Raw genomic sequence first — 24,833 nt, forward strand, 5'->3', positions numbered from 1 at the left:
GAGGGACACCCCGGTGGCACTGCATCGGGGCAAGGGATACCGCAGTGGCAATTCATCAGGGTGAGGGACACCCCAGTGGCACTGCACCGGAGCAAGGGACACCCCAGTGGCACTGCATTGTGGCGAGGGACACCCCAGTGGCACTGGGCAAGGGACGACCCTGGGCATCATGGTAGGGCCACCCTGGCACATGGTTCCAGGGGTAACCTGGTGGCACTGGGTGAGGGACACCCCAGTGTCACTGCATCAGGGTGAGGGGTAACCTGGTGGCACTGGGCAAGGGACATCCTTGGGCATCATGGTAGGGCCACCCTGAGACACGGTTCCGGGGGTAACCTGGTGGCACTGAGTGAGTGACACCCTGGGACATCGTGGTAGGGACATCCCAGAATGTGGTTCCAGGGGTACCTGGTGACACCAGGCAAAGCACGTCCCCGGGCATCATCGTAGGGACACCTTGTGACATGGTTCTAGGAGTATCCTGGTGGCACCAGGTGAGGGACATCCCAGTTGCAGTGCATCAGGGCAAGGGATATCCCAGTGCCACCACATCAGGGTGAGGGGGACCCTGGTGGCGCTGGGCAAGGGACGTCCCTGGGCATCATGGTAGGGACACCTTGTGACACAGTTCTAGGGGTAACCTGGTGGCACCGAGCAAGAGACACCCCAGGACATCGTGGTAGGGACATCCCAGGACATGGCTCCAGGGGTACCCTAGTGGCACCGGGCAAGGGACACTCTGGAGTATCGTGGTGGGGACACCCTGGGACATGGCTCTAAGGAGACCCCAGTGGCACTGGGTGAGGGACACCCCCGGGCACTGCATTAGGGATACCCTGTTGGCACTGAGCAATGGACACTCTGGAACACAGTATTTGAGATTGAATTCTTGAGGACACTCTGAAGCTGTGATTGCACACAAGGATGCCTATGGGCTGTGGTTGCAGCTGGGGACACCCATAAGCTGTGGTTGTACTCAGGGATGTTGCACTGCAGAGATACCCACAGGCTGGCACTGCCCACACAGGGAAAATCCCCTGGGAGGGAAGTTATCAGGGCCCCTGACCTCTCCATCCAGCTCCTGCGTCACGGTGGGGCAACAGGGCCCAAGCTCCACGCAGGCTTCCTGGCTCCTACTGTCTCACTGCCTTGAACCCTGAAGCCACTGTCCCTGCCACACAGGGACACCCCAAAATGTGCACAGCCCATAGGGTGGCATTACAGGGAGATACAGGGCAAGCGGGCAGCCCATCGCTCCTCTCTATCTTTCAGCTCTAAATAAACTGTATTCCACAGGCAAAAAAATGCAAACCCTTCAAATCCTGACTCCTCCAAAAATAACCCGTGCTTTAATAATGCTCATAAATGCTTCTGGCGCATTCCCAGCTGCAGGGTGGGCTCCAGGCTGAGGGGGTTGGGGCTGGAAGGAGCCAGTAGAGAGGCTGCGGGAGCCGTGCGGCATGTGAGGAGGCTGTGATGGGACAGGGAGAGGAGGGGTGTGCAGCCTTCCCCAGCCCATCACCCCGGGGTCACATCCAGCCCTTGCCTGCTGCAGCTTTTTGGCACTGGTGCTCCAAGCAGAGAGAAGCAAGAAGTTTTTGAGAGCTGGAGAAACTGGCTTTTGAGGAGCCCTCAGCCCTGGGTTGTGAGGGGCACAGGGGAGACAAGAGCAGCCAAGGACTAAGGGGCCGCTGGCACTTTGTTGAAAGCAGCAGAAGAGCCATAGCTGGACTCTGGAGAGGAGCTATTAATATTGACGAATAAGACACATATTTGGATGAGGAAAGTCCACAACTGCCAGCACGTGGCTTCTAAAGGGAGGGGGAAGATCCATCTTCTGTTGTTCCTGGGCGAGGACGGATGGTTTTCTGTGAGGTTCTTTGATGGGAGCAACTTGGCAGGCTTGGCAAACAGGGGAAAGATGGTGACGTGCATAGTACAAGCAGCGAGGCAGATGCCTTGGGGTCAGGCTCAGATGTCCTCCTAAAGGATGCACTTTTCCTTTGCTGCACATTTTCCTTTGTCCAGGCATCACAGTCAAGTCCAAACTGCACAGCTGGGGCCATCCAAGGTGCCCAGGTCTACAAATCTGCCCTCAAAGCTTCTCGAGTGACTTCTGGGACAAGGAGGTGGAGAGGGGTGTGGGTGTGCATCCCTCCCAGTGCTGCCTTGGTGCACAGTTCCACCTTAGGCTCAGGTCTCCAAGGACCTGGACCTTGCTGCGTGCCCCATGCCAGGGTTTGACTGCGCTCCCGGGGAAAGGCTTGTCCTGCCTTCTAAACTGAACTTCATGGGTGCAACTCATGCTGCACCCTCTCGCCCAGTCTCTGGGCTCCCCGAGAAGCCGGGCTGTGGCTACCCTGCCCATGTCCATTTTAGCTGGATTCGGGTCTCTGTGGAGGTTCTGCTGTCTCATGGCTTTAGCATCCTAGCTCCAAGCCCCTGCATGCGCTCACCCAAACCTGCCTGCCAAAGTACACAACCCCTTGCTCTGGCAGGAAAGATTTAGTGGACTAGGCTGAATTGCACCCCACATCACTCCCCTGGTGTTTGTGCCACCACCTTGTACCCCAGCCCTGAGGACACAGCCCTGTGCTGGGGGTGCCAGAGCTCCCACGGCCCCAGCACGCTGGGATGAGGCCGGGGCTGCTGCTGCCGCTGTGCCCGCTCGCTGCCCTTGCTGGCTGCTCAGAGAAGCCTCATGCCTGGCCGATACCTGGGTGAGAGCCTAGGGCCGGGTCAGGCCAACGCAGATTGTCAGGGGACAGCTGGGAGGGCTGGGATGCCTGCTAGAGCCACAAATCCACTCTGGACCCCATCCAGGGGTGAACGTCCCGGGGGGTGACAGCCCCTCTGTGCCTGCCAGGAGGCAGGGGGTCGCCAGCCAGGATGCTGCCCTCGCCGCTCACGCTGCCGAGGACGGGTCCTGGGGGCAGGGGACACACGCAAGCCCACCCGCTGCACCTCACAGCATCCCTGGTTGCCCCGCTCCGGCCCCCTGAGCCCCCGCTGAGTGACAGGGTGGGAACAGGTGGGGGACACGGTCCAGGCAGCTGCTGCCTGCACAGGTCGGACCCGGGGGGCTATTTCGGGGCGTGAGCTCAGCACCGGCAGCCGGGAGGGCTTCGGACACATTCCCGGACCCACAGCACAGCAAGGACTGCCACTTACCCACCAGTGATTGCGGGTTCCTCCACCTGCATCCTGGTAGCACCCTACCCTGGGATATTTTCGGCTGGCAGCAGGAACGGGGCCAGGAGCCTGGCAAGCTCCCTCCTGAAGCACAAATCCCACAGAAACAAAATCCCCAGGTCCCCCTCCCGCGGCGGCGGCCCCACAGCAGCACCTGCGAGGGCCGGCACATGGCTGGCAGCGGGGGTCCAGCCTGCCGGATGCCTGGGGCTGGACATGCCTCAAATATTTTCCGTGCTGTATAAGCACCCGTGCTACAACCACCCCTCCTGCCTCTGCTGGGAGGGCAGGCACCCGCAGCCCCCCCCACCCCCGACCACCAGCCTTCCCTTTCTCCTTGGGGGTCCCGTTGATACCTGGGCAGCAAGAAAGCAGGAAAACCAGATTTTATTGATGAACGTGTCTTTCCAAGGAGACATCGGCACCCCCGACTCCACCCCAGAGCTTCGGGGGGGAGCTGGTTTCCTTCAATGCTTAATATGGGATGCTTTAAGTATCAAAATAGTGAGAGAAGCCTCAGCGAGTGCAAAGGGGGAGAGGGATAGGGGTCCCGGAGCTGAGGTGGTGTGGGATGTTGGGCTGCGGGACCCCAGCAAGAGCTGGGTGTTAGTGGGCAGGGCACGAGCTGGGGGCAGGGAATAAATGAACTTTGAAAGCTGCAGGCTCGATACTAGAGAAACGGAAAAGTTACAAAAATACCGCAGATCTTGGAAAACGATGCAGGCACTTGGGAAGAAGGAGGAGGCAGAGCTGGCTGGGGCCACGGGGCGGGGAAGGCAAAGAGCAACTCCGGGGATGAACCCATCTCATCCCCCCCTCCATCCCTAGCAGAGGCACTGTGGCTTCCAGACCTGCTGCTCCCCAAAGGGGCCCAGGCTGAAGAATATGCTCATGGGGGGTGCTCAGTGCCTCCCAGGGAAGCTACAGAGGAAGAGCAGAAGGAGGAAGATTCAGCCAGCAGTAAGGCATTGGAGGTGAAAGGCGGCTCTGTGTGAGAGCTCAGTGAGAGACCATGCTGCTCCCTGCGCCCCATCGCACAGGAGAGGGCAAGCTGCCCGCCTCTCCCCTCCCGTGCGGAGGAGAGAGAAGAAAGGAGCACGAGTGGGAACAACAAAGGCACACAGTAATATCCCCTATAGTGGACAGCTCTCCAGCCCTGCACCTTGGGGCTGGCGAGTGAGCCCTGAGCTGTGCAGCCTCGGCTCCCACCCTAGCCAGGTCCCTCCAGGCGCTCTGGCTATGTCCTGGGTGAGCGTGGGAAGGTGGGCTGGGCAGCAAAGCAGAGTTGCTGGTGCAGTGCCAGCATGGAGCAGCAGCTGGGTTAGTCCTGGTGCTCTGGGTGCGTGCAGAGCGACGATCTAGCCCAGGCAGCCCTTTGCTCAAGGCAGGTCATCTTAAATAGGAGCGGGTGGGCGGGCGGCAGTCTGTGCAGTGAGCGGTGGGAGGGTGCGGGGCTCAGTTATGCTCCTCGTCCCGCAGCTCTGAGGGCAGGAACTTGTACTGCTGCTGCCGGATCATGGCCAGCTTCTTCCGCGCCTCTTCCAGCTCCCGCTCCTTGCGCAGCATCTCCTCCTGGGCAGCGATGATCTGCCAGGAGAGAGCCCTGGGGTCACAGCTGTCTCCGATGGGGAGACAATGCCAACCCCACAGTCAGGCTCTCCAGCCACTGCTTTCCTGGGCTGGTGCAGCACAAGGGCTGTTGGCCCTGCAGTGGGACCACAATACTCCAGAGATAATGAGGAGTAGCACAGTTCCCGGGGCTCAGCCTCATGTGCTCTCTGGAGGGATTTCAGCTGTAAGCCTGTGCCCAGGAGGCAGCACTCAGACCTGTGGCGCCCCGTACCTCTCACCCCTTGTCAGATGCTCTGACTTTCACATGTGTCACGGACACTGGGATGGTGTGGGCACTGCACCGAGGAGAAACGAGAGCGTTATGCTCCTGGGAGTGTGCACCATCACCGGCTGTGCCTGCGTTGGCAGGAGAAGGACGAAGCCACAGTGTTTAACTGGCTCGGGGTGGGACAGGTGCACCCACAGGATTTTGTGAGGCTTGCTCGAGACACGCCCTGAGCTGGTGGGTGGAAGAACATACCCCTGAGATGGGCATGGACAGGTTGTGGTGGCAGCCAGAGCTGCTCTCGCCCTGCCAGAATCACCCTGCTCCTCACCTGCGCGATCCCCCCAACCATCTTCTCCTTCACCACCACCGTTTCGTCGTGGTCCTGGAAGGCAGCTGCCTTCTGCGCTGCCTTCACCAGATTGTCAGACGCTCTCTTTACTGCATTGCCAGCAGCCTGCAGCAGGGAAGAGGGAAAGCAGAAGCATTGGGGAAGAGGGAAAACAGAAGCATAAGTCACAGCCTCAGGGTACGAGTGCCGCCTTTGGGGTGTGTGTGAAAGAACCCCTGTCAGGCCAGGCTGACGGGCAGGACAAACAGCCAGGCGTTCCAAGAGCTGCAGGCAGGGATTCCTTTACATGGCTTGCTGCCTTGCCACCCGCTCATGACCATTTCAGGCACTGTTGCTCCCAGCTGGGCTCTGTCTCCTGTCTGAGCTGCGGGGCAGGGACTGGGGGGCAGCCCTGCTGACCCCCCCGAGCGCTTGGCCCCAGGGGACCGGTGCTGGGACCCCAGGTCAACTCTCCAACGCACAAGCATTAACCTGTTGCGAGCTACGGCCTCTGAGGAGTATGGGTGCTACAAAGCGTGCCTGCCAATTATTAACCTCTTGCATGCCAGTGCATGCATTTCAGGCACTCCGGTGTCAGTTCATCCCCAAACACCGCTGGGCTCAGCAGCCCAGCATCGCTCATGCGCCTGGCACACAGCTGGCAGTGAAGTCCAAGCGACCCGCAGCCTGCGCCCCGGCATGCAGGGACTGTGAGGTCTGTGCTCTCACTCCACTCCCACCCGTCCTTCGAGCAGCAGGAGAAGGTATCCGGGGCTGGAGAAGCAGCCTGGGACTCACCTGGAGCCGCTTCATGGCCTCCGAGTCATGGTCAGCCTTCACCTTGCAGGCCACCAGGAGCTGCGCCGTGGAGGCAGCCACCTGCTTGGCGGATGAGATGAGCTTCTCTTCGCTGGCGTGACCCTGCACTGCTGCGTTGGCCGCCTCACACAGGTTGTTGGTGGCAGCTGCCACCATGCGTGCCTGCAGTGAGAGAGGCTGTCAGGGAGGGGTATGGACACCTCCCTCAGGGAAGGAATGACCTGACCGGCCCCAGGGAGGTTTTGGGGCATGGGATGGCAACAACCAGCTTCCACATCACGTCTCAGCTGGTGGGAGAGGGAGCAAGAAGCATGGATGCTTCTTCCACAGAGGAAAAGCACAAGGACAGAGCAGCCTCATCTTTGCAGCACGTGCCAAGAGGAGGGTTCCCCCACCTCCTGGGCATGACCCTCATACTCACGGCTGAAATGAGTCCCTGGGACCACTGTCCATCATCCACTGCGTTGGCGGGGATGGCGCCCACCTGTGAAGAAGGAGGAGTGATGTTTGTCACCCTGAGCACAGCTGGCCACAGGGCGCAAGGGCTGTAGGCAGCCTCAGAGAGAGGGGACAACCCACCACAGCCCTAAGTTTTCTTATTTCTTTCCCTCTTCCAGCCTTACCTTTCCTTGAGCCACTAGTTCTCGCTGGGCCGCTGAGGCTGCCTTTACCAGGGCGCTGGTGGCTGCAGCAATGGATTTGGCAGCTTCCAGGATCTGCTCCTCAAAGTTCAGGCTCTCGTCTGCTTGCTGCAGGCAAAAGTAGGGTGTGAGTCCCAGGCAGGAGAGCTGGGACAGACGGGGCAGAGCTGGATGATGTCAGGGGCCCGAGGGTGCACATACAGAGTTGGATTAAGGGCTGTGGGGCACAGGAAGCTGCCTGTGGAAGGTCCAGCTGGGGATGTGGGAGGCAGCAGGAGCATAGGATGGGGGACCGGTGGCCATATGGAGCTTCCCATGCATAACCCTTCACACCTGGCCGAAGCACAGAGAGGAGAGCCTCAGCTCATCCCAAGCAGAGCATGGAGGTCAGCCAGGGCTCAGCACTGCTACCTTAGGTTTGGCCCTCGGCTTCAGCTGCTCCAACTTCTTGGCTGCAGCCTCAATGGCAGCTGCTGCCCCCAGCAGCTCATTCTCAGCGATGACAGTGGGGTCTTCTGGGTCAACCCACTCTGTCCCTAGAAAAAATGGGAAGCAAAGCAGGTTAAGCCTGTGTGTGGCCCCGTTTCTGAGTCACCCTACTTCCTCCATCAGCTCCTGCATCTTCCACGTTAATGCCAGCCCTTGGTCCTGCCCCTCTGAGCAAGACCTTTCCTTACCTTTCATGGCCTCAGCTGCCTGGATGAGCTCAGTGACGGAGCTGGCCACACGCTTGGAATAGCTTGCCAGCTGCTGCTTCAGCTCATGAGTTGGCTTCTGCAGGATCTGCAGGGAAGGAGCAGTTGTAAACATCTGGAGTAGGGGGACCTCACAGATCTCCTTGGGGTGTGCTCTCCGGGGAAGGAAGGTTGGATTCCCCACACATGTACAGATCAGGCATAGTCTGTGATGCTTTTCAAGTGACCCTGGCTGGTCTCCTCCTGCCTGAGCATGGGATGAGCTTCCCCTCAACCTTGCTGCTTCCACAGTTTCTGGGATGTCTTGCAGCTACAAGTGCCTTGGTGCAAGCTTTCCAGCACTCAGTGGCTATCCTTTCCAGTATTTCTTCCCCATCCCACCCAAGCATTTCAAGGTCCAGAAGTGTTTTCCCCTTGCTGTCCTCGCTTTGCAGATCTGTCTGCAAACACAAGCTGGCCTCTTCCCCCAAGTGACAAGGGACAGGACAAGAGGCAATGGCCTCAAGCTCCGCCAGGGGAGGTTCAGGCTGAACATTAGGAAAAAATTTTTCACAGAAAGGGTCGTTGGGCACTGGAACAGGCTGCCCAGGGAGGTGGTTGAGTCACCTTCCCTGGAGTTGTTTAAGGGACAGGTGGATGAGGCACTGAGGGACATGGTTTAGTGATCGATAGGAATGGTTGGACTCAATGATCTGATGGGTCTTTTCCAACCTGGTGATTCTACGATTCTATGAAAAGGGAGGACCCTGGAGCCATGTTCAGGCGCAGGAGGGTTGGTCGCCCTAGTGCAAGGTGGCTGGCAGAGCCACGGGGTTCCCTCATTGAGGTGGAGGGGGGACATGCACACACCACAGCACACACGTGTACACACACATGGGGCCTGAACACACAAGCAGAGCTCACTGCTGGCCCAACTCACACCACAGAGGCAGCAGCTGCTCATCAGCTAGAGCAGGTGTGAGTACACACGCACACACACGGACCCTGGGGTCCCTGCGGACACACGCAAGTGCCACCCCAGCACTGGGCTGGGCACGCAGACACACTGTGAGCAAGGCTCATGCTGAGGTTAGACACCAGCAGGCACCCCAACGTCGCCTTACTCACCGGCTGACAGGGAGGAAGGAAGAAGAGAGAGAAGAAAGCAGTGAACGTCCTGACCAGGACACGCGGGCGCTGGGTGGCAGGGAAGGGTGGGTGCTCTCCAGCAGGGGGTGAAGGGCAGCCAAGAGGAGAGGTGGGAATGAAGGATCAGAGGTCCCTACTGGGGAGCCACGCTGCCATCATTAGCTCACATTTCAGCCTGGCAGGGCTGGGGCAGCCAGAGTCACCGGCTGAGGCTCCTGGGGCCAGGGGAGCCACCTACACCCAAAGCAGCCACAGATATGCTTTCTTCCTCAACACCCTTTACACCTTACTTCTCCCCACCCTGTACTGCTTTACTGCAGCTTTTAGCCAGCAGATCTCTCTGCTTTTGGAGAGAGACACCTATCATTTTAAAATACCAAGTCCCCATGGAGGTTCAAATTCCTTCTCCTCCCCAGTAAAACATGCATGCTTCCCCACTCCTCTGCCGAAAGCCACATTTTCCATCCTCAGTCAAACAACCCTTTGTCTTAAACGCTAATCATGCTTGTCCACACTCTCTGCAAGCAATGGACTTGCTGCTAATGGGGAGCGAGTCACCATTGCATCTGCCATTTCCCCTCCCATTTCCCTACATCCTTCCTGCTCATGGCTTTCTAGGAACCTGCTGTCCCTTGATAAACGGGATTTAGGAGCTTCGCTCCTGCCTCTGCAGACCAGATAGCTGCAGAGGCTGGGGGTCGAGGGACATGGCTTTATCCTGGATGCACGTGTGGCCATCCCCACAAAGCCACCAGAGCTGCACAAGGCTCGGGGTGCCCAAGCTGACGGCACACAACGATAGCTGGTTTGCCCTTGTGTGTGTGTTCAGACTAAATGCCACACTATGAAGTCTGCTGTCTGCTCTGAGAGTGTGTTTAAAACTGCTAAATGGTCTCTGTCTGGAGCGGACTGTGTGCTTACTCAGATCCACCTCCGGTCAGCAGTTCACAGGGTGTACCAATGTACAGTACTCAAGAGATATCACACAGCAGCTTTATGGTTACACTCAAAAACCAGAGGAATAACATGTTCCAGCAAGTGGGCTGATCTCAGGCACTGCCACACTAAGTCATTAGTCCAATAATCTGCTAACAACAGGTCATCCAGAGAATTTCTCCTTAGCACTCCAGCCTTGGATGCCATCACTCACATGTGGCTAAAGCATCTCCCAGACAGACATTTGATCTAGATGCAGAGAACGGAAAACTCACTGCTTTCCTTGGAACCATACCTCCGTGGTTACCTCCTTCAGATAAAACCACCCTTAGACTTCCCCTCTGCCCAATTTCAATGTCTAGCCATCGATTCCTGTCCACCTCCTCTTTGTGCTGTCAGGGCTGGTTACCCTTCACCTAAAGGGGTTTTCCCTGCAGGAAATCACAGCCTGAGCTTTACTGCCTTGTATCTGGTGAACCCGAACGGCAGACTCTCACCAAACCCTTCTAATCAGCTTAGTGAAACCTTACTGCAGAGCTGACTTGCCCTCAGTCTCTATCCTGACCCTAGTTTGAGGGCTCTTGCAGCTCCAGAGATGGGTCTGCCTGATCCTCAAGTGCCCTTGCCTCTGCATCTGTGATACCACCAACAATGCAAAACACTGTAAAGTTCTCATCGGATCCTTTCTACTGCTTCCTGCGATCCACATTTACCTTGTAGGACAGATAATGAAAGCAGCAAGCTGAAGTGCTCAGCTACAGGACTCAGACAGAGGAAATCCAGATCAAAAGGGTGCAGCTGGTATTTGCAGTTATCACCTCCGCTACTGTGGGCATCCCACGCTGCTGCAAACTCAACAAGCTCTGTTTTCACACTGCCTGAAGTTTCTCACTCCCACCACTTTACTGGAAGCTACGTCAATATTTTGCTCCTGTGTTGTTGAATTTCCAGCCTCCATCTGTTTACGGCCAGTTAATCTCCATCTGTTGTTAGCCAAATACCTTTCTTCAGAGCCTCTTTATCTCACTGACACCTGCTTCACAGCAGACGCTTGGCCTTGAGCTGTGCTGGCACAAGCAGTGAAGAGAGCTGTGCAAAGACCTCAGTGGGAAGAGGTGGAAAGCCCAGAGGACCTTTGGGATTTGGGGAGCAACCCGGCATCCATGGGCAGCCTCTCCCCACCCTAGAAACCAGGACAGGGATACTCACCACCAGCACATGCTCCAGCAGCTCCAGGTAGCCATCAGCACACTCCTTCCCAAAGCGCAGTGCTCGCTGCCGCACATCCCCGCTCACTTCTGGGTGGTAAGCAGCTTCCTGAAACCCAGAGACAGGGAAACGCCAATTCACATCCAGTACCACTCCCTGCTGGTACCCACAGCCACCCATAAGCCCACAAGAGACCCACACCCCCTTTCCACCCCACCTTGCAGGAGCGCAGCATATCCGCGATGGCACGGCGGCTCAGGTTCGCTGTGGCGATGACATCCTCCTGCCGACACGAGTTGCCAGCCGCCACTGCTTTGGCTGTGGCCATCGTGATGCCTTTTGTCATACGGATGAAGTCCTCCGGGGTGGAGACCTTGGCAGGCGGCACTGGGGTGGAGAAGACCTGCGAGGTGAGAGGCAGCAGTGAGGTGTGGGGCAGCCAGCAGGAGGGACAGCAGCTGCAGCACTGTGGGTGTACTCACAGCCAGCTCCTGGCGAATGTGCTCTATTGTGGCCTCCAGCGCCCGTGTCCCCTTTGTGGCCTCATCCTCCACAGCCTTCACTGTCTTCAGCAAGGAAGTGACGTTCGTCACCATCACCTGTGGAATGGAAAAGAGAGCCAGGTGAAGCCCCATGCGAGCTCTGGGACGCTGATGGCATCTATCTCTCTGTTGTGGTTTGGTCCAAAGTGGCCTCATCACCATACTCCACTCACACTACCTCATCTTGTTCTCCCCCCAGTGCCCCCTCTGCGTGCTACACCCCTGCTTTTATGTTCCACTTCCTCCCCTCTTGCCCTGCCTCTCAGTCATCCTGCTGCCTCCAAAAATGCAAAGAAGTCCCCTGCTCTTTCTCCAGCCCCCGCTGCTCCATCCCCTCCTTCCCATCACACCCAGCTCAGACCTTTGCAGAGTTCTTCAGCTGATAGACAGCAGGATCATCCCCGGCTTTGCCAGCAGCTGCCTTGGTGGCACCAATCAGGTCTCCAAGTGCCTTGGCCACATCCTTCACAGCATTGATCAGGACCACCTGGGGAGAGCAAGGAGAGGGCAACGGCTTGGCTATGGTCACACTCAGGCTGTAGGTGAAGTGGCCCAGCAGTGAGAAGTTTGGGAATCCTATGGCACACACGGAGTCCAGCTCAGCCCTAGCACCAGTCAAAGCCCTGCCAACTCTCTCCACAACACACAGGGTCCAACCCAGAGCACTACAGACACCAGGAACACTCAACCCCTTCGAGCAAGCTACAAGCAGCCTCCATTCACCCCACACACCCAGGCCCACCTGAGTCTCGGGGTCTTCAGATCCAAGGCTGGCAGCACCCAGCTTCACCACTTCTGCCAGGCGGGTGATGGTGGACACGGAGGACTGGGCAGCCTGGGCCAGTTTCTCCTGGCTGGCTGTGGCGTTCTGCACTAACACCTTGGTGTCCTCCACCAGAGCCTTGGCTGTCTTCAAGATGCCCTCCCTAGGGAGAAGAATAAAGTCAGAAAGGACACAGCCCTCCATAAGCACACAGGGTCCTTGGGGCGCAGAGAGTCTGTGGACCCTGCCTTCTGTATGTACGAGCTGGAGGGAAAACAGGGTCAGTTTTCCCTGAACTTGCAATTATCTTTGGGGCTGGTCCACAGCTCAGAATGACAGGAGACCACGGCACAGAGCCTGCTCCCCTGCCTTTGGCTCAGCAGAGGCTGGATAAGGTGACCAGGTACCTGTGGTCAGCGAAGGTTTCTGAATTCTCCCGGTTGAGAGTTCCTGCTGTGGCAAACATGATGGTGGTGTCAAGGTCAGCAATGATGCCAGAGACAGCACTGGCTGCTGTGATGCAGGCCTGTGTCCCTCGGTTCCCAGCCTGAAGAGCTGCTAGCACATGGGACACCTGTGGGGTATGAGAAGGCTTACTAGGGCAGCAGAACAGGTTCAGGATATTCCCACCACATACACCTTCTTCAACAGCTCCCAGGACAGAGCTGGTCTACACCAAGGAGAGGAGCTGGGAATCATGTGGTCTGGACACCCCTTCTTAGCTTCCAGTTATTTATTTTTTTGTTATACCCAGAGAACTGTGAATCTTGGAGGTCTCTATAAACACACTGCCTCCCTAAATGTCTAACCATGAAGAGTATAGTGGCTTGCAGAAATAAGTTACTAGGTAGCCACTGGTTTTCCTACTGGAACTGAGGGCACCTATTGTGTTTGGGGGCCAGGAGACACTGGACTCTGGTAGTTTTCAAAGGAATAAGGTCTGTGTGATGGACATCAGAACACCACAACTCATCCCTTTGTTAGCCAGTAAGCTGGTAAACACAATTCCTGTTCTTGGGCAAGCACACATAGAAGAGTAAGTTGGAAAGCAATCTTGGAAGAACCTGCAGGAGGTCCTGAGCATGAAGCTGTGCGCCAGGTACAATGAATAAGTGTTTGCTCTGGTTTTGTGATTTTACTTACAAATGCTGCTGCTCTACCCTGATCAACAAGAGTTTTTTAGCCACGCTTTCATCTGTTATTCAGAAGTGTGCTCTGAAGTGAGGAGGAGATTGATCACCCAGCATGAGCTGCAAGCTTGGCTGGAGATCCAGCAAATACTACGTGCACCACTGTAAGGGCTGATATAGAGAAGCGTGGGCTGCCACCAGCATGTATATCAGTTTCCTCTGGCAGGCCACCATCAGCACATTATCAGGCAGCCCCTGGACATCACATTCACCCACCACAGCACCAGCTGCTGTTACAGGGCCTGAAGAGGTGGATCCATCATCCACCCTGCCAGCTGGGCATGGCGAGCATGGCTGAGAGTGCCATCAGACCCCAACAGGACCAGGACAGAACTCAGTGTGGTGGCTCAATGGCTCAATCTACCATCTCTCCAACTTCATTGCTGCTATCCCTCTCTCTGAGCCACTTACCTTCTCGGAAACCTTGCGTGCACTCTCTATCAGCTCCTTCTTGGTGTAGGCATCGCTGGGGCTGCACTGCAGGGCTCCAGCCTTGGTAACCAGGGCAGCACAGCCATGTCCCAGCTCCTGCACCCGGCGCTTGATGTGGGAACCGATCTGGAGAGGAACACGTGTGAGAGAGCCAGCAGGCAGCGAAGCCCTGCATCCATGATACCCACTGGGAAATACCAGCCAAGCCCACCAGCTCCTCTCTCCCAGTCCTCCCACTTGGAAGGGGGTAAAAGAAAACACATCTTTGCTCCGTATTTCCACACAGGGGATATCTGAATGCTGCCTGTCCACAGCTCCAAGAGGAACTTTGAGTGTCCCTGTCCTCTGCTCTCACACCCCAACAGACCCTGCACGCAGCAGGGTGCTGCCCCACAGCACGCTCCAGCACTGCTCCCCACGCTCGCACCTCCTCGTTCTCGGCAGTGAGTGCAGCCGGCTTGGCCTCTTGTGCCAGCTGCCCATAGTCGTTGGTGAGTTGGTTGGCCAGTGTGCCCAGCTCATCTGGGTTGGTAGTGGATTTGGTGACCTGCCAAAGGAAGAAGATACTGAATCAGAGGAGCCCTTTACTGTGCTGGGCAAGAAAGGAGGGCAGTCACCCTGCCTGGGGTCAGGCAGCACTTTCTGCAGTGACAGGCTGGCTGGCACTCACCATCTCCTGCACAGTCACTGCGATGGCTTTGGCTGTCTTCACCATCGTGGTCTGGTAGTCCACAAAAGTCCCCTCTGGCTCGCCCACAGGACCCTCATCCAGCTGCAAGAGACCATCACGAGAGTCTAGCTCCAGTCCCTGCCTAAACACCTTTGACTTTGCGTTTTCTTCTCCCCACTCCCATCTCTGGCCAGGTTCATTCCATGCTTCTCTCACCTGGTTGATGGCCTGGGTGATGGAGTCCACCATACCCCCCACAACTCCCGCAGCACTGGCTGCCTCGTTCAGGGTGGTGGTCAAATCCTCCACTGCTTCTTTCATCATCTGCACGGCCTCCTCCAGAGCCTCCTGGGTGTGGGCAGCTTGCTGCAAGGACAAGCCTGAGTTAGGAAAGGTGGGCAGTAGCTCCCCTCCCAACACGGATGCTACACGCTTACATCAGATTTCTGTGTCCAGCATACGCATGTACAACGTGCAGCACTCACACGTAATGGTAAGCACACCACTGACACGTGCCCCTCCTGCTCACCTTGGGATTCCCACCAGCCTCCTTTGCTGTGTACAGCATCTGCAAGGCAGACTCAGCCAGTGTTTTGGTCTGGTCCAGGAGGTTCATCTGCTGCTGGTGGTTGGGTGTCTTGGAGGCAGCGCCGACAGCTGCCATGATGAGCGGTTCGAAGTACTGAGCCATCTGGGACACCTAGGGAAGAACAGCATCAGCACCAGCATCTTCCAACCCCAGCTGCATTGTGCCTCTGCTCACACTGTGAGCTCCTCCACATCCACAGAGCTCCCCGTCAGCAGCTCCCTGTTCCCAGCCCCACATTACCTTGTGCCCCAGCTGTGAGGCCTCGGCCCGCGCCGCACTGGCCACGGGCTCTATCAAGTTGCTGATCTCCTGGACAGCCGTGATCATCTGGTTATGCAAAGCCTGTCACAAAAAGAGGACATTGCATGAGGCTGCAACAGGGCTGGGATCACCATGGGCTGCTGGGAACTGGAGAGGAATGATGCCCACCCCCATTAAGCTTGCAGCAGTGTATCCCCAACTCACCTCCTGGGAAATATCTTCTCGCGGGGCCAGCTGCTGGCTGATGGCAGCAAGGGAGGCCTGGTCCACCTCCCGCATGCATCTGTTCAGGACCTCAATGGCCTCGTCACACTCCCGCTGTCCTGGAGCTTTGTCCCTGCGTGACAGATGGATCAGTCCAGTGCTGGCAGATGCCACGCCACCCCTTTACCCCAGACAGTGCTGCTGAGGGGCAGGAAACTTCTCCCAGACTTTGGGGCACCACAGCATGATCGAGCCTGGGCATGCTGGCATGCATTCCTATTAACTCATGCCAGGGCTACAGGAGCAGCTCCCAGACAGGACAAGAGGGATGGTGTCTTCCCCATCCCTTGCCTCCCCCACACTGGCAGCACCCAAGGAGAAGATGAGCCAAAACATCCTCAGGGATGCTCGTCAGGAACAGGGGTACCTGCCAGCAGGGATGCAGCCACAGCCAAGCAAGCGGGACTTGCCTCACCTCATGTTGGTGATCAGCTTCTTGATGGAGTCTGAGACAGTGCGCGAGTGACCAGCCAGCACTGACCACTGTGGTGGGTCCTTGGGGTTGACAGCCAGAGAGCGGGCAGTCTGGATGAGGCCAGCAGAGCTCTCCAGCATGGTCTTCGCCGCAGAGACAATGGGCTCCATGGCTCTGCGCCCCTGCACAAGGAGACAACGGGCTGGTGATGTGTGCAAAGGACCGTGCATGGGAATTTACTCCTTATCCCATCGCCCTCACCCTGGAGCAGCCCCTCAAAGCCCAAGGCTTGCTGTCACCTGCCAGGTGTTAGAGGTAGCAGACCCACAGTGAGACTGCATCCCAAGCACAAGGGGATACATAGCTCCTCCCCACCCTTCGGCAGCCCCCATCACAGCCAAGTCACACCCTCCTTGCCCCTGTGGCACCCACCTCTGGGCTGATCTGGGCAGGAACAGTGGCAAACTCCGGGTTGGAGGCGAAGGCTGTCAAGTTATCCACAGCCTCTATCAGAGGGGCAGTGGCAGCACGGCACCGCTCTCGGTTCTCCTCATTGAACTCACCATCCAAGGCCTGGTGGGGAAAGACCAGAGCAGTTACCCAGTCCCCACCATGCCCCAAATTCCACCTCCACCACGAAGCTGAGGCAGGAAGATGGTACCTTGATGGTCTTCACCAGGTTGGCCGTGCTGTTGGCCACCTCCTTGGCTGACTGGACAAACTGGCGCTTGGCCACAGGGTTGGCGGTGCGAGAGGAGGCCAGACGGCATGTGTTGCACAGGGCTGAGGTGTGTTTAGCTACGATGGTGGCTGCTGACAGCACCTGTGGGAAAGAGCAGCGTGAGGCAGGATCCATCATGACTCCCCATCCCCGCAGTCCTCCCTCCCTGCCAGGGCCAAGTTTAGTACCAGAAAGCAGAGGTCCTTCTTGGGATCCAAGAAGGATCACCAAGGTCCTGCACACCCATACAGCTCCCCATCTGGACTGTCACCATTGCAGCAAAGCCACAGTCTTGGCCAGCTCTTGATGTGCAGCTCTTTCAACTAGCTTCACACTTGCTTCCGTGCAAGAAAATGCCTGTAATGGTGCCCCAGCTCGTACGTACCTGGGACTGGGTGCAGGCAGGGTCCACTAGGTTCTGGCAGGCCATCTGGATAGCTTGGTTAGCTCTGGCAAACTGAGTGGGGTCTACCAAGCCCTGCTGTCCAGCCTGGCTATTGGGATCCGAGACCCCCACAAGGTAGGCAGCCTAGGAGCACGAAAGAGTTGATGAGAGCTCATGCACAGGGGAGAGGCTCTGAGCAGGCATGGGCTGCGGAGGAGGCTTGCAGCACCACACCATGGGGCCAGGCTTTGAGGGGCAGGAGGGAGGTGCACACAGCAGTGATGCACCAGGGCAATGCATGAGGCTGGGACTGAGCACGTCTCACCTGGGCAGCTGCCTCTGTCAGCCCACAGAGAGCTTTGGAGGCGGCACTGATGGAGTCACCGAACTCGGGCAGTTTGCTGTTCTTGGCGTTCTGGGAGATACCAGCCATGGACTCGCCCAGCACCTGTAGGACACACCATACACCACTTAGAGTCCCACTCCCACACCTTGCAGGAAGATGTGCTTCATCAACGGGGTATGAAACTCCTCCCTCTTTGCCCCTGCATTCTTTCCTGACCTCCCCATCCTTCCCCAAACCTCCACCTCCAGCTCATTGCTCACCTTGGAGTTCTCCATGACGCTATCAAGGCAGTTGAAGTAGGACATGTCGTTGACGGTCTGGGTGGGGTTCTCCAACAGCTCCTTCACCGTCTGTAGGGACAGGGGTGTCACATCCAAGGGAAGGGTCCACACCTTCCACTTGCTCCCAGCTCCTATTTGCTCCCTGCTCTCCCCTGAGGTGAGGAGCAGCTCCCCTCTCCCTGCCGCCTCAGCACCCAATCATCTCAGCCCCTCCACTGCCTCGCCAAGATGCAATGTTCTCACCTCCAGCTCCCGCAGGGCATTGTCGCACTCCTTCTGCCCTGGCGCCTGCTGGGTGCACATGGTGATCAGCTGGTTGATGCTGTCAGTCACAGCCCTGCCGGTGACAAGGGAAACAGACCCATGGATCAACACTGGCTCTGCGACCCAGCTCCACTGCTACAGCAAACAGCTCACAGGGAGCAGTTCTTCCTACCGTGCTGCTGCTGCCAGCTGATTCTTGAGGTTGGGGGCTGTGGGGTCGGCGGAGAGCGCCTTTGCAGCCAGCAGCAGCTTGCTGGAGGACATGGAGATGCTCTTCAGGTTTGACACCACCTGTGCCTGGTCTTCCTTATTCTGCAAAGAGCCAAGGGGAGTTACCTGCAGCAGGTTTCCAAGCTCCACGCCCACCCTGGGCCTTCTCTGGTGGTTTTCAAGCTAAGCTGGCTCCTTCATCCAACTTGTCCGCCAACAGCAAGGCAGAACTAACCCACTGAACTAATCCAGGCCACTTTCTCCCTGCTGCTGCAGTTTTCCACAGCTCTAGGCACCATCTCAATGGCTGCATGGGCCACAGGCCACAGCCACCCTAACCACTGCTGCCCGGCCACCCTGCCTATGATCAGCCACCTTCTTGGGTATCCTAAACCTCCCACCGCTCCCAAGATTTCCCAAACTGTGTTTGCTCTCACCGGAGACTGGCTGGCCATCTCCACTCCCGCCTGCAGAAACTCATTGAAGTCCTGCCCAAATTTGCCAGAGGACTTGGCCAGGTCTTGTGGGGTTCCACGTGATGCCTGCACCAGCTCGTTGGCAGACTGGTTGAGCCCCGCTGCTGCCCTGTTCAACTGGCTCTGCGCCTCCTGGAAGCTCTTGGTGCTTGGAGGGAACTGGAGGCAGGGAGGGAAGTTAGGTGAGTCAGTGAGGAGGATGGAGATAGAGAATGACCTGGATGAAGGCATTGAGTGCACCCTTAGCAAGTTTGCGGATGACACTAAGCTGGGTGGAAGCGTGGATCTGCTGGAGGGTAGGGAGGCTCTGCAAAGGGATCTGAACAGGCTGGACCGATGGGCTGAGACCAATGGGATGAGGTTTAACAAGGCCAAAGGCCGGGTCCTGCACTTGGGGCACAACAACCCTGTGCAGCTACAGACTAGGAGAAGTCTGGCTGGAAAGCTGCCTGGAGGAGAAGGACCTGGGGGTGTTGGTTGACAACCGACTGAATATGAGCCAGCACTGGCCCAGGTGGCCAAGAAGGCCAGTGGCATCTTGGCTTGGATCAGAAATCAGCAGGTCCAGGGAGGTTATTCTCCCTCTGTACTCAGCACTGGTGAGACTGCACCTCAAATCCTGTGTTCAGTTCTGGGCCCCTCACCACAAGAAGGATGTTGCGGCTCTGGAGCGAGTCCAGAGAAGAGCAACAAAGCTGGTGAAGGGGCTGGAGAACAGGCCTTATGAGGAACGGCTGAGAGAGCCGGGGTTGTTTAGCCTGGAGAAGAGGAGGCTGAGGGGAGACCTCATTGCTCTCTGCAACTACCTGAAGGGAGGTTGTGGAGACGAGGGAGCTGGCTTCCTCTCCCAAGTGACAGGGGACAGGATGAGAGGGAATGGCCTCAAGCTCCACCAGGGGAGCTTCAGGCTGGACATTAGGAAAAAATTTTTCACAGAAAGGGTCATTGGGCACTAGAACAGGCTGCCCAGGGAGGTGGTTGAGTCACCTTCCCCGGAGTTGTTTAAGGGACAGGTGGACAAGGTGCTGAGGGGCATGGTGTAGTGTGTCATAGGAATGGCTGGACTCAATGACCCGGTGGGTCTTTTCCAACCTGGTGATTCTATGATTCTATAATGAAGATCTGGCACATGCTTGTGGATAGGCTATAGAGGAAACCAGTGTGGATGGACTAGCTCACATCCCTACAAGGCTTTCCCCTTCCTCTTCCACCACTGCTCAGCTCACCGAATCTGCAAGCAGCCTCTTGCTGGCCTCTCCCACCATGCGGATGGCAGCGTCCACATCCCGCTGCCCTGGCAGGCAGTTGACGCAGCGGCTCAGAGCTTGTGACACGGCCTTGGCCACCTGTGGAAAAGCAAGAAGAGGTCACCATCACCCAGCTAGTCCCATGTTCTTCCCATGAGCTGCCAGGGGACACAGGGGTCCCCGTTCTCCCTACCTGTGCCAAGCGCTGCTGGCTTTCCGGATCACCAGGCTTAGCCACTGCTTTCCGCGCCTCCTCGATGAGGTTGTTGGCTTTATCCATGACGTCGCTGGCACATTCCAGCATGGCATTCTGTGCCTGCGGGTCGGGGGTGCTGGCTGCCACGCCACGGGCAGCCTGGCTGAGTGAGCGCAGGGCCTGGGCCACCTCTCGGGCAGCAATCCCTGTGGGAATGGAGGTCAGTCGCTGCCAGCACAGACCCCTCCCCTCTCCCAGCCCTCGTGCAGAGGCCAGTACCTGTGTAGTTCTCATTGCCCTGGGCCACCTCTCCCAGGAGGTGAGCGATGGCAGAGCTGACGGCTTTCGTGCTGTTCCCCAGGTCCTGGGCACATTTCTCCATCTGCAGGTGGATAAACAGGGATGTGCTGGTGGACCAGCCTCCACCCCTATGGCTCCCCCAACTCCAGCGCCCACCCCACACCGCCCTGCACTGCCCTTCCCCGTGCCCTCACCGTCTCTCCTGGCAGAGGCTTGAGTTTGCCATCGCGGGCAGCTGCCTTGGCTTCCTGCAAGTCCCTCTCCAGACTCTGCACCAGACTCAGTGCGGAGTCTATTTCCAGGGGTCCGCATGCCTCCTGAGCCTGTGATGGCAGAAAAGGGAAGGTGAGTGGGGTGACTGTAAATCCATCCAGCTGCCGCAGAGACTGTGACCTGCCACCAGGCTGTCTCCACCACGGCCCCCTGCTTCTCACAGCCAGGGTCCTGCAGCAAGACACGACACAGCCTCTCACCTTCTGGGCGGCTGTGCGGAGCTCGGCCAGAGCTGCAGCCAAGTTCTTAGCACACTGGCTGAGCTGCATCGCAGAGGCTTGGTCCGTGATGGTGGGGACGGTGGCCTTGGCTGCAGCTACCATCTTCCCACCAGGCTGCCGGGACAAAAGAAGAAGCCGTGAGAACAGGACAAACACGCAGCCTCTCTCTGCTGCCCACCTGCAGCAGGTTTGTTAGGAGGGCCAGGCACAGCGTGAATGCACCAATGCCCATGCTGGAGCCAGTGTGGAAAGCTCTGGGTACCTGCAGGAAGTTCTGGCTGGCAGCAATGAGAGCCAGCTGGGCGCTGGGGCTGTCTGGCTGGGACTGGCTTCCTCGCACGCCCTGCACCAGCATTGGGATCTGCTCTGCCACCACCTATTGGAGAGAAGGGTGACTAGAGAGAGGCTCATCTAGGAGGAGATGGCACTCCTCAAGGATCTAATCCAGTAGCAGTGATGGAAAGATGGGGTCTCATAAGAGCACTAAGGCCCAGGCCCTTACCTTGCAGCTCTGCACCAGCTGCTGCTGAGCGGCAGGGTTCTTGTTGGAGGAGGCGGCGTGCTGCGCGGCGGCAATGGTCTGTGTGGCGGAGGCGGCAGCTTGCTTGGCTGCGTGCTGGCAGAGGGAGGCAAAGGTTAGCAGGGGCAGACCGCCCTGAGCTGCCCTGGCAAGGGCCAGGGCCCTGCTTGCCCTAAGGCGGCTCTTCTCTGGCTCCCCCTCTGACACTGGAGCATCCCCAGCACCCTTGATGCCCAGTGTCCCAAAGCAGTGGGAAGGAAAGGGGAAAGGGAAGGGGGAAGGGATGAGAATGGAGGAAGGAGAAAGGGGGGAAGGAGGAAGGGAGGAAGGGAGAAAGGGAGGAAGGGAGAAAGGGAGGAAGGGAGAAAGGGAGGAAGGGAAGGAGGGAGGAAGGGAAGGAGGGAGGAAGGGAAGGAGGGAGGAAGGGAAGGAGGGAGGAAGGGAAGGAGGGAGGAAGGGAAGGAGGGAGGAAGGGAAGGAGGGAGGAAGGGAAGGAGGGAGGAAGGGAAGGAGGGAGGAAGGGAAGGAGGGAGGAAGGGAAGGAGGGAGGAAGGGAAGGAGGGAGGAAGGGAAGGAGGGAGGAAGGGAAGGAGGGAGGAAGGGAAGGAGGGAGGAAGGGAAGGAGGGAGGAAGGGAAGGAGGGAGGAAGGGAAGGAGGGAGGAAGGGAAGGAGGGAGGAAGGGAAGGAGGGAGGAAGGGAAGGAGGGAGGAAGGGAAGGAGGGAGGAAGGGAAGGAGGGAGGAAGGGAAGGAGGGAGGAAGGGAAGGAGGGAGGAAGGGAAGGAGGGAGGAAGGGAAGGAGGGAGGAAGGGAAGGAGGGAGGAAGGGAAGGAGGGAGGAAGGGAAGGAGGGAGAAAGGGAAGGAGGGAGAAAGGGAAGGAGGGAGAAAGGGAAGGAGGGAGAAAGGGAAGAAGGAGAAAGGGCAGAAGGAAAGGAGGGAAAGGAGGGAAAGGAGGGAAAGGAGGGAAAGGAGGGAAAGGAGGGAAAGGAGGGAAAGGAGGGAAAGTGAGAAGGACTTTATCCCTCCGGAAAGTACAAGGACATGGGGACTTCTGGCCAGATCTCACTCTTAGACCACACTTCCTTGCCCTCTGTGGCTGCTTCCTGGCTTCTCACCTCCAGCTTGTGCACAAGCTTCTTCTTGATGGCGTTCTGGGCTGCAGCATTGGTTGCCATGCGGAGCCCCTCTGCTGCCTCACGCAGCCGCTGCTGCTGCTCCTCGCTGTCTGGGTGAGCTGCAGCTCCCTAGAGAAAGCAGGAAACCCATTGCACCTCGCAGGAATCACAAGGTCCCTTGTCCTCCTGCAGCAGCAGTTCTGCTCCAGCCTGATGCCAAGAAGCCCCCGAAGGCAGCCTGCTCTCCTGCAGTGGAGATGCCCGAAGCCTCTCCAGGACAGCTCGGCAGCAGAAGAGCTAGTAGCTCCTCTGCTACTACCCACAGCTCCAGAAGCCTCATGCCATCACCACAGCACCTCAGCTCGGTGCAGGATCTTGCCCTGGAAACTACTCCCCCTTCCAGGGGCTGCTCGTGCCCTTTAGAGCACTAAGTTAACAGCACTGGATGGGGCTGGTGCCAAAGCCAGCATCCATCCTTCCCCACACCACTGACCTTTGCAGCCTCCACCATCTTCGCAGTGGCATCGGCCAGGATCTTGGCTGCACTCAGCAGCTTGCGCGAGTTCTCCAGGTCTGTCTCTCCCTCAGCATCAGCTTTGATGGCATTGACAAGGTCAGAGGTGGCCTGGGCCAGAATACGAGCCTGACGCACCATTTCCCCTGGGAAAGAAAGGAAGGGTGGCCTGTTAGTAAGTTCCATGGGCTCCCTGATATCTCCCCATCCACTGCGTTCTATGCTGGGTGCCATCAGTCACTCTCACCAGCATCACCCATGGAGCTGAATATGTTCTCGGTGACATTGAGGATGGTGTCCGTGGCCTGGTCGTAGCGCCCGATGGGTTGCCCGCCCAAGGCATGCTGCTTGATGTGCTGCAGCAGGTCATTCAGGGCCTGGGTGACAGCAGTGGCAGCCACCCCCACCTGCTTCAGGAGCTGGTCATCGTTGGTGGCTGCCTTGGAGGCCTCCACGCAGCCCTCTGCTGACTTGGCCACTAACTTGCCAGCCTCGATCAGCTGCTCCTGGCAGACCGGGGAGCTGATGGTGGGAGCCACTACCTGGAGGAGAGGAGAAAGACTGAGCAGTGAGCATGGTGGGCTCCTTGTAAGAGCTGTGCAGGGACTGCTGCCCACAGCTTCTGCCTCTCTGAAGAAAACACTCAGTGCTTGCATACAGCGGCAAGCGCAGCCCAGGCTTCTGGAGACAGATCTCTATTATCCCGCCTGAGGATGTGTGATCCTGACACACCTACAACCCCAGCATGGAGCTCCCACGAGCCAGGTGCTGCTTGCAGCCACGCCAAGGCAAGGGTTAAAATCGCTGCTTACCTTGGTGCAGGCCACTAGCTGGGAGGTGGAGAGGGCGCACTGGGTGGCTGCTGCGATCACCTGCGTCTGCAGCGCCGCATCCTCTGTTTTCTGAGCCACATTCTTGGCTTTAAGCACCAGCGCTGCAGCAGCACTGGCCACCGCCTTCGCAAGCTGCATGAGCATGTCCTGGGGAGGAAAAGAGTGTCAGCACGGGAGCCACCACAGCGGGAGCACCGGCAGCCGCCCACAGGGCTCTTGTGAAATATTCAGTGGGGAAATGTGAGCTCTCGGGGCCTTTCATCCACTGTGTCCCAGCACCGAACACATGGAATAGCTGGCAACTTCTTGACCCCATCTTTACTCTGTGCTTCAGTCAGCAGCGAGGCTGTAGGCTGGCCCTGAGTCACAGCCTGCACTGCCACAAACACAGCTCAGAGCAGCTCAGGCAGTGCTCAGCATCACCCCGACACCCACAAACTGCTCACTGTCCGCTCCCCAGACAACAACCTGCAACGAATCCTCAGTTGCACCACAGCAACAACCCGCGGCAAGGCACTGCTGAGTGCAAAGCCAAATGGCAAGAGAAATAGCAAACACTGCCAGACACAGGCAGGCACGGGCTGGCCACAGCACAGCTGCACTGGGGGCAGCTGCCTGCCCAGCGGCTGATCCCACCTGCAAGAGCTAAGCAGGAGATGCTGTCCACACTGGTTGCCAGCTGTTTTCTAGCTCACTAGGGATGAGCTATATCCCTGCTGTCATTCCTAGGGCTAAAGGAGAGGTGTGATGCAGCAGCCAGCCTCCTCTCCCTAGCATACAGCAGGGAAGTCACGGGGCCACCTTGCCAACACGCCTTCCTGCAGGGCATCAGACGTGACAGGACAGCACGCTGCAGACACTGGGGTCAGGTCCTGTGACACACTGCTGGTGAAAACTGGCAGCAGCAGTGCCAGACAGCAAGTGGTATGCAGGGCAGCACAGTCTGCCTGCTGCACCTGCAGCTCTTCTGGTGTGTGTGCGCTCACAGCAAGCGGCTCCACACCCCTCCACGACAGC

General features: G+C 57.9%; 1 protein-coding gene across 4 annotated transcripts in view; it reads right to left on the reverse strand.

Moving 5' to 3' along the window:
* Window positions 1-3,560: 3,560 nt before the first annotated feature.
* The window catches only part of TLN1 (talin 1), a 37,422-nt gene continuing 16,149 nt past the window's right edge, over window positions 3,561-24,833 (reverse strand). For 2 of the 4 annotated variants that reach the window (XM_069880758.1, XM_069880760.1), the window contains 40 exons: window positions 23,796-23,963; window positions 23,231-23,525; window positions 22,963-23,129; window positions 22,470-22,598; window positions 21,337-21,450; window positions 21,097-21,210; window positions 20,814-20,948; window positions 20,535-20,663; window positions 20,320-20,422; window positions 20,038-20,246; window positions 19,824-19,943; window positions 18,559-18,756; window positions 18,084-18,223; window positions 17,891-17,984; window positions 17,627-17,716; window positions 17,346-17,468; window positions 17,021-17,164; window positions 16,576-16,737; window positions 16,347-16,487; window positions 15,915-16,096; window positions 15,440-15,572; window positions 15,215-15,316; window positions 14,915-15,085; window positions 14,602-14,751; window positions 14,386-14,487; window positions 14,143-14,262; window positions 13,695-13,841; window positions 12,501-12,667; window positions 12,073-12,256; window positions 11,692-11,817; window positions 11,271-11,387; window positions 11,006-11,191; window positions 10,777-10,896; window positions 7,498-7,594; window positions 7,232-7,356; window positions 6,803-6,928; window positions 6,601-6,663; window positions 6,159-6,341; window positions 5,361-5,486; window positions 3,561-4,779 (listed from right to left, as the gene is read on the reverse strand). In XM_069880758.1, coding sequence (XP_069736859.1) covers window positions 4,648-4,779; window positions 5,361-5,486; window positions 6,159-6,341; window positions 6,601-6,663; window positions 6,803-6,928; window positions 7,232-7,356; window positions 7,498-7,594; window positions 10,777-10,896; window positions 11,006-11,191; window positions 11,271-11,387; window positions 11,692-11,817; window positions 12,073-12,256; window positions 12,501-12,667; window positions 13,695-13,841; window positions 14,143-14,262; window positions 14,386-14,487; window positions 14,602-14,751; window positions 14,915-15,085; window positions 15,215-15,316; window positions 15,440-15,572; window positions 15,915-16,096; window positions 16,347-16,487; window positions 16,576-16,737; window positions 17,021-17,164; window positions 17,346-17,468; window positions 17,627-17,716; window positions 17,891-17,984; window positions 18,084-18,223; window positions 18,559-18,756; window positions 19,824-19,943; window positions 20,038-20,246; window positions 20,320-20,422; window positions 20,535-20,663; window positions 20,814-20,948; window positions 21,097-21,210; window positions 21,337-21,450; window positions 22,470-22,598; window positions 22,963-23,129; window positions 23,231-23,525; window positions 23,796-23,963 — 5,634 coding nt within the window. In that variant the 3' untranslated portion in view covers window positions 3,561-4,647. Of the gene's footprint in view, window positions 4,780-5,360; window positions 5,487-6,158; window positions 6,342-6,600; window positions 6,664-6,802; window positions 6,929-7,231; window positions 7,357-7,497; window positions 7,604-10,776; window positions 10,897-11,005; window positions 11,192-11,270; window positions 11,388-11,691; window positions 11,818-12,072; window positions 12,257-12,500; window positions 12,668-13,694; window positions 13,842-14,142; window positions 14,263-14,385; window positions 14,488-14,601; window positions 14,752-14,914; window positions 15,086-15,214; window positions 15,317-15,439; window positions 15,573-15,914; window positions 16,097-16,346; window positions 16,488-16,575; window positions 16,738-17,020; window positions 17,165-17,345; window positions 17,469-17,626; window positions 17,717-17,890; window positions 17,985-18,083; window positions 18,224-18,558; window positions 18,757-19,823; window positions 19,944-20,037; window positions 20,247-20,319; window positions 20,423-20,534; window positions 20,664-20,813; window positions 20,949-21,096; window positions 21,211-21,336; window positions 21,451-22,469; window positions 22,599-22,962; window positions 23,130-23,230; window positions 23,526-23,795; window positions 23,964-24,833 lie in introns of all 4 variants that reach the window. The other 2 variants (XM_069880759.1, XM_069880761.1) reach the window with 1 other exon arrangement.

The sequence above is a fragment of the Phaenicophaeus curvirostris genome, chromosome Z (assembly GCF_032191515.1).
Source record: "Phaenicophaeus curvirostris isolate KB17595 chromosome Z, BPBGC_Pcur_1.0, whole genome shotgun sequence".
NCBI classification, from domain to species: Eukaryota; Metazoa; Chordata; class Aves; order Cuculiformes; family Cuculidae; genus Phaenicophaeus; species Phaenicophaeus curvirostris.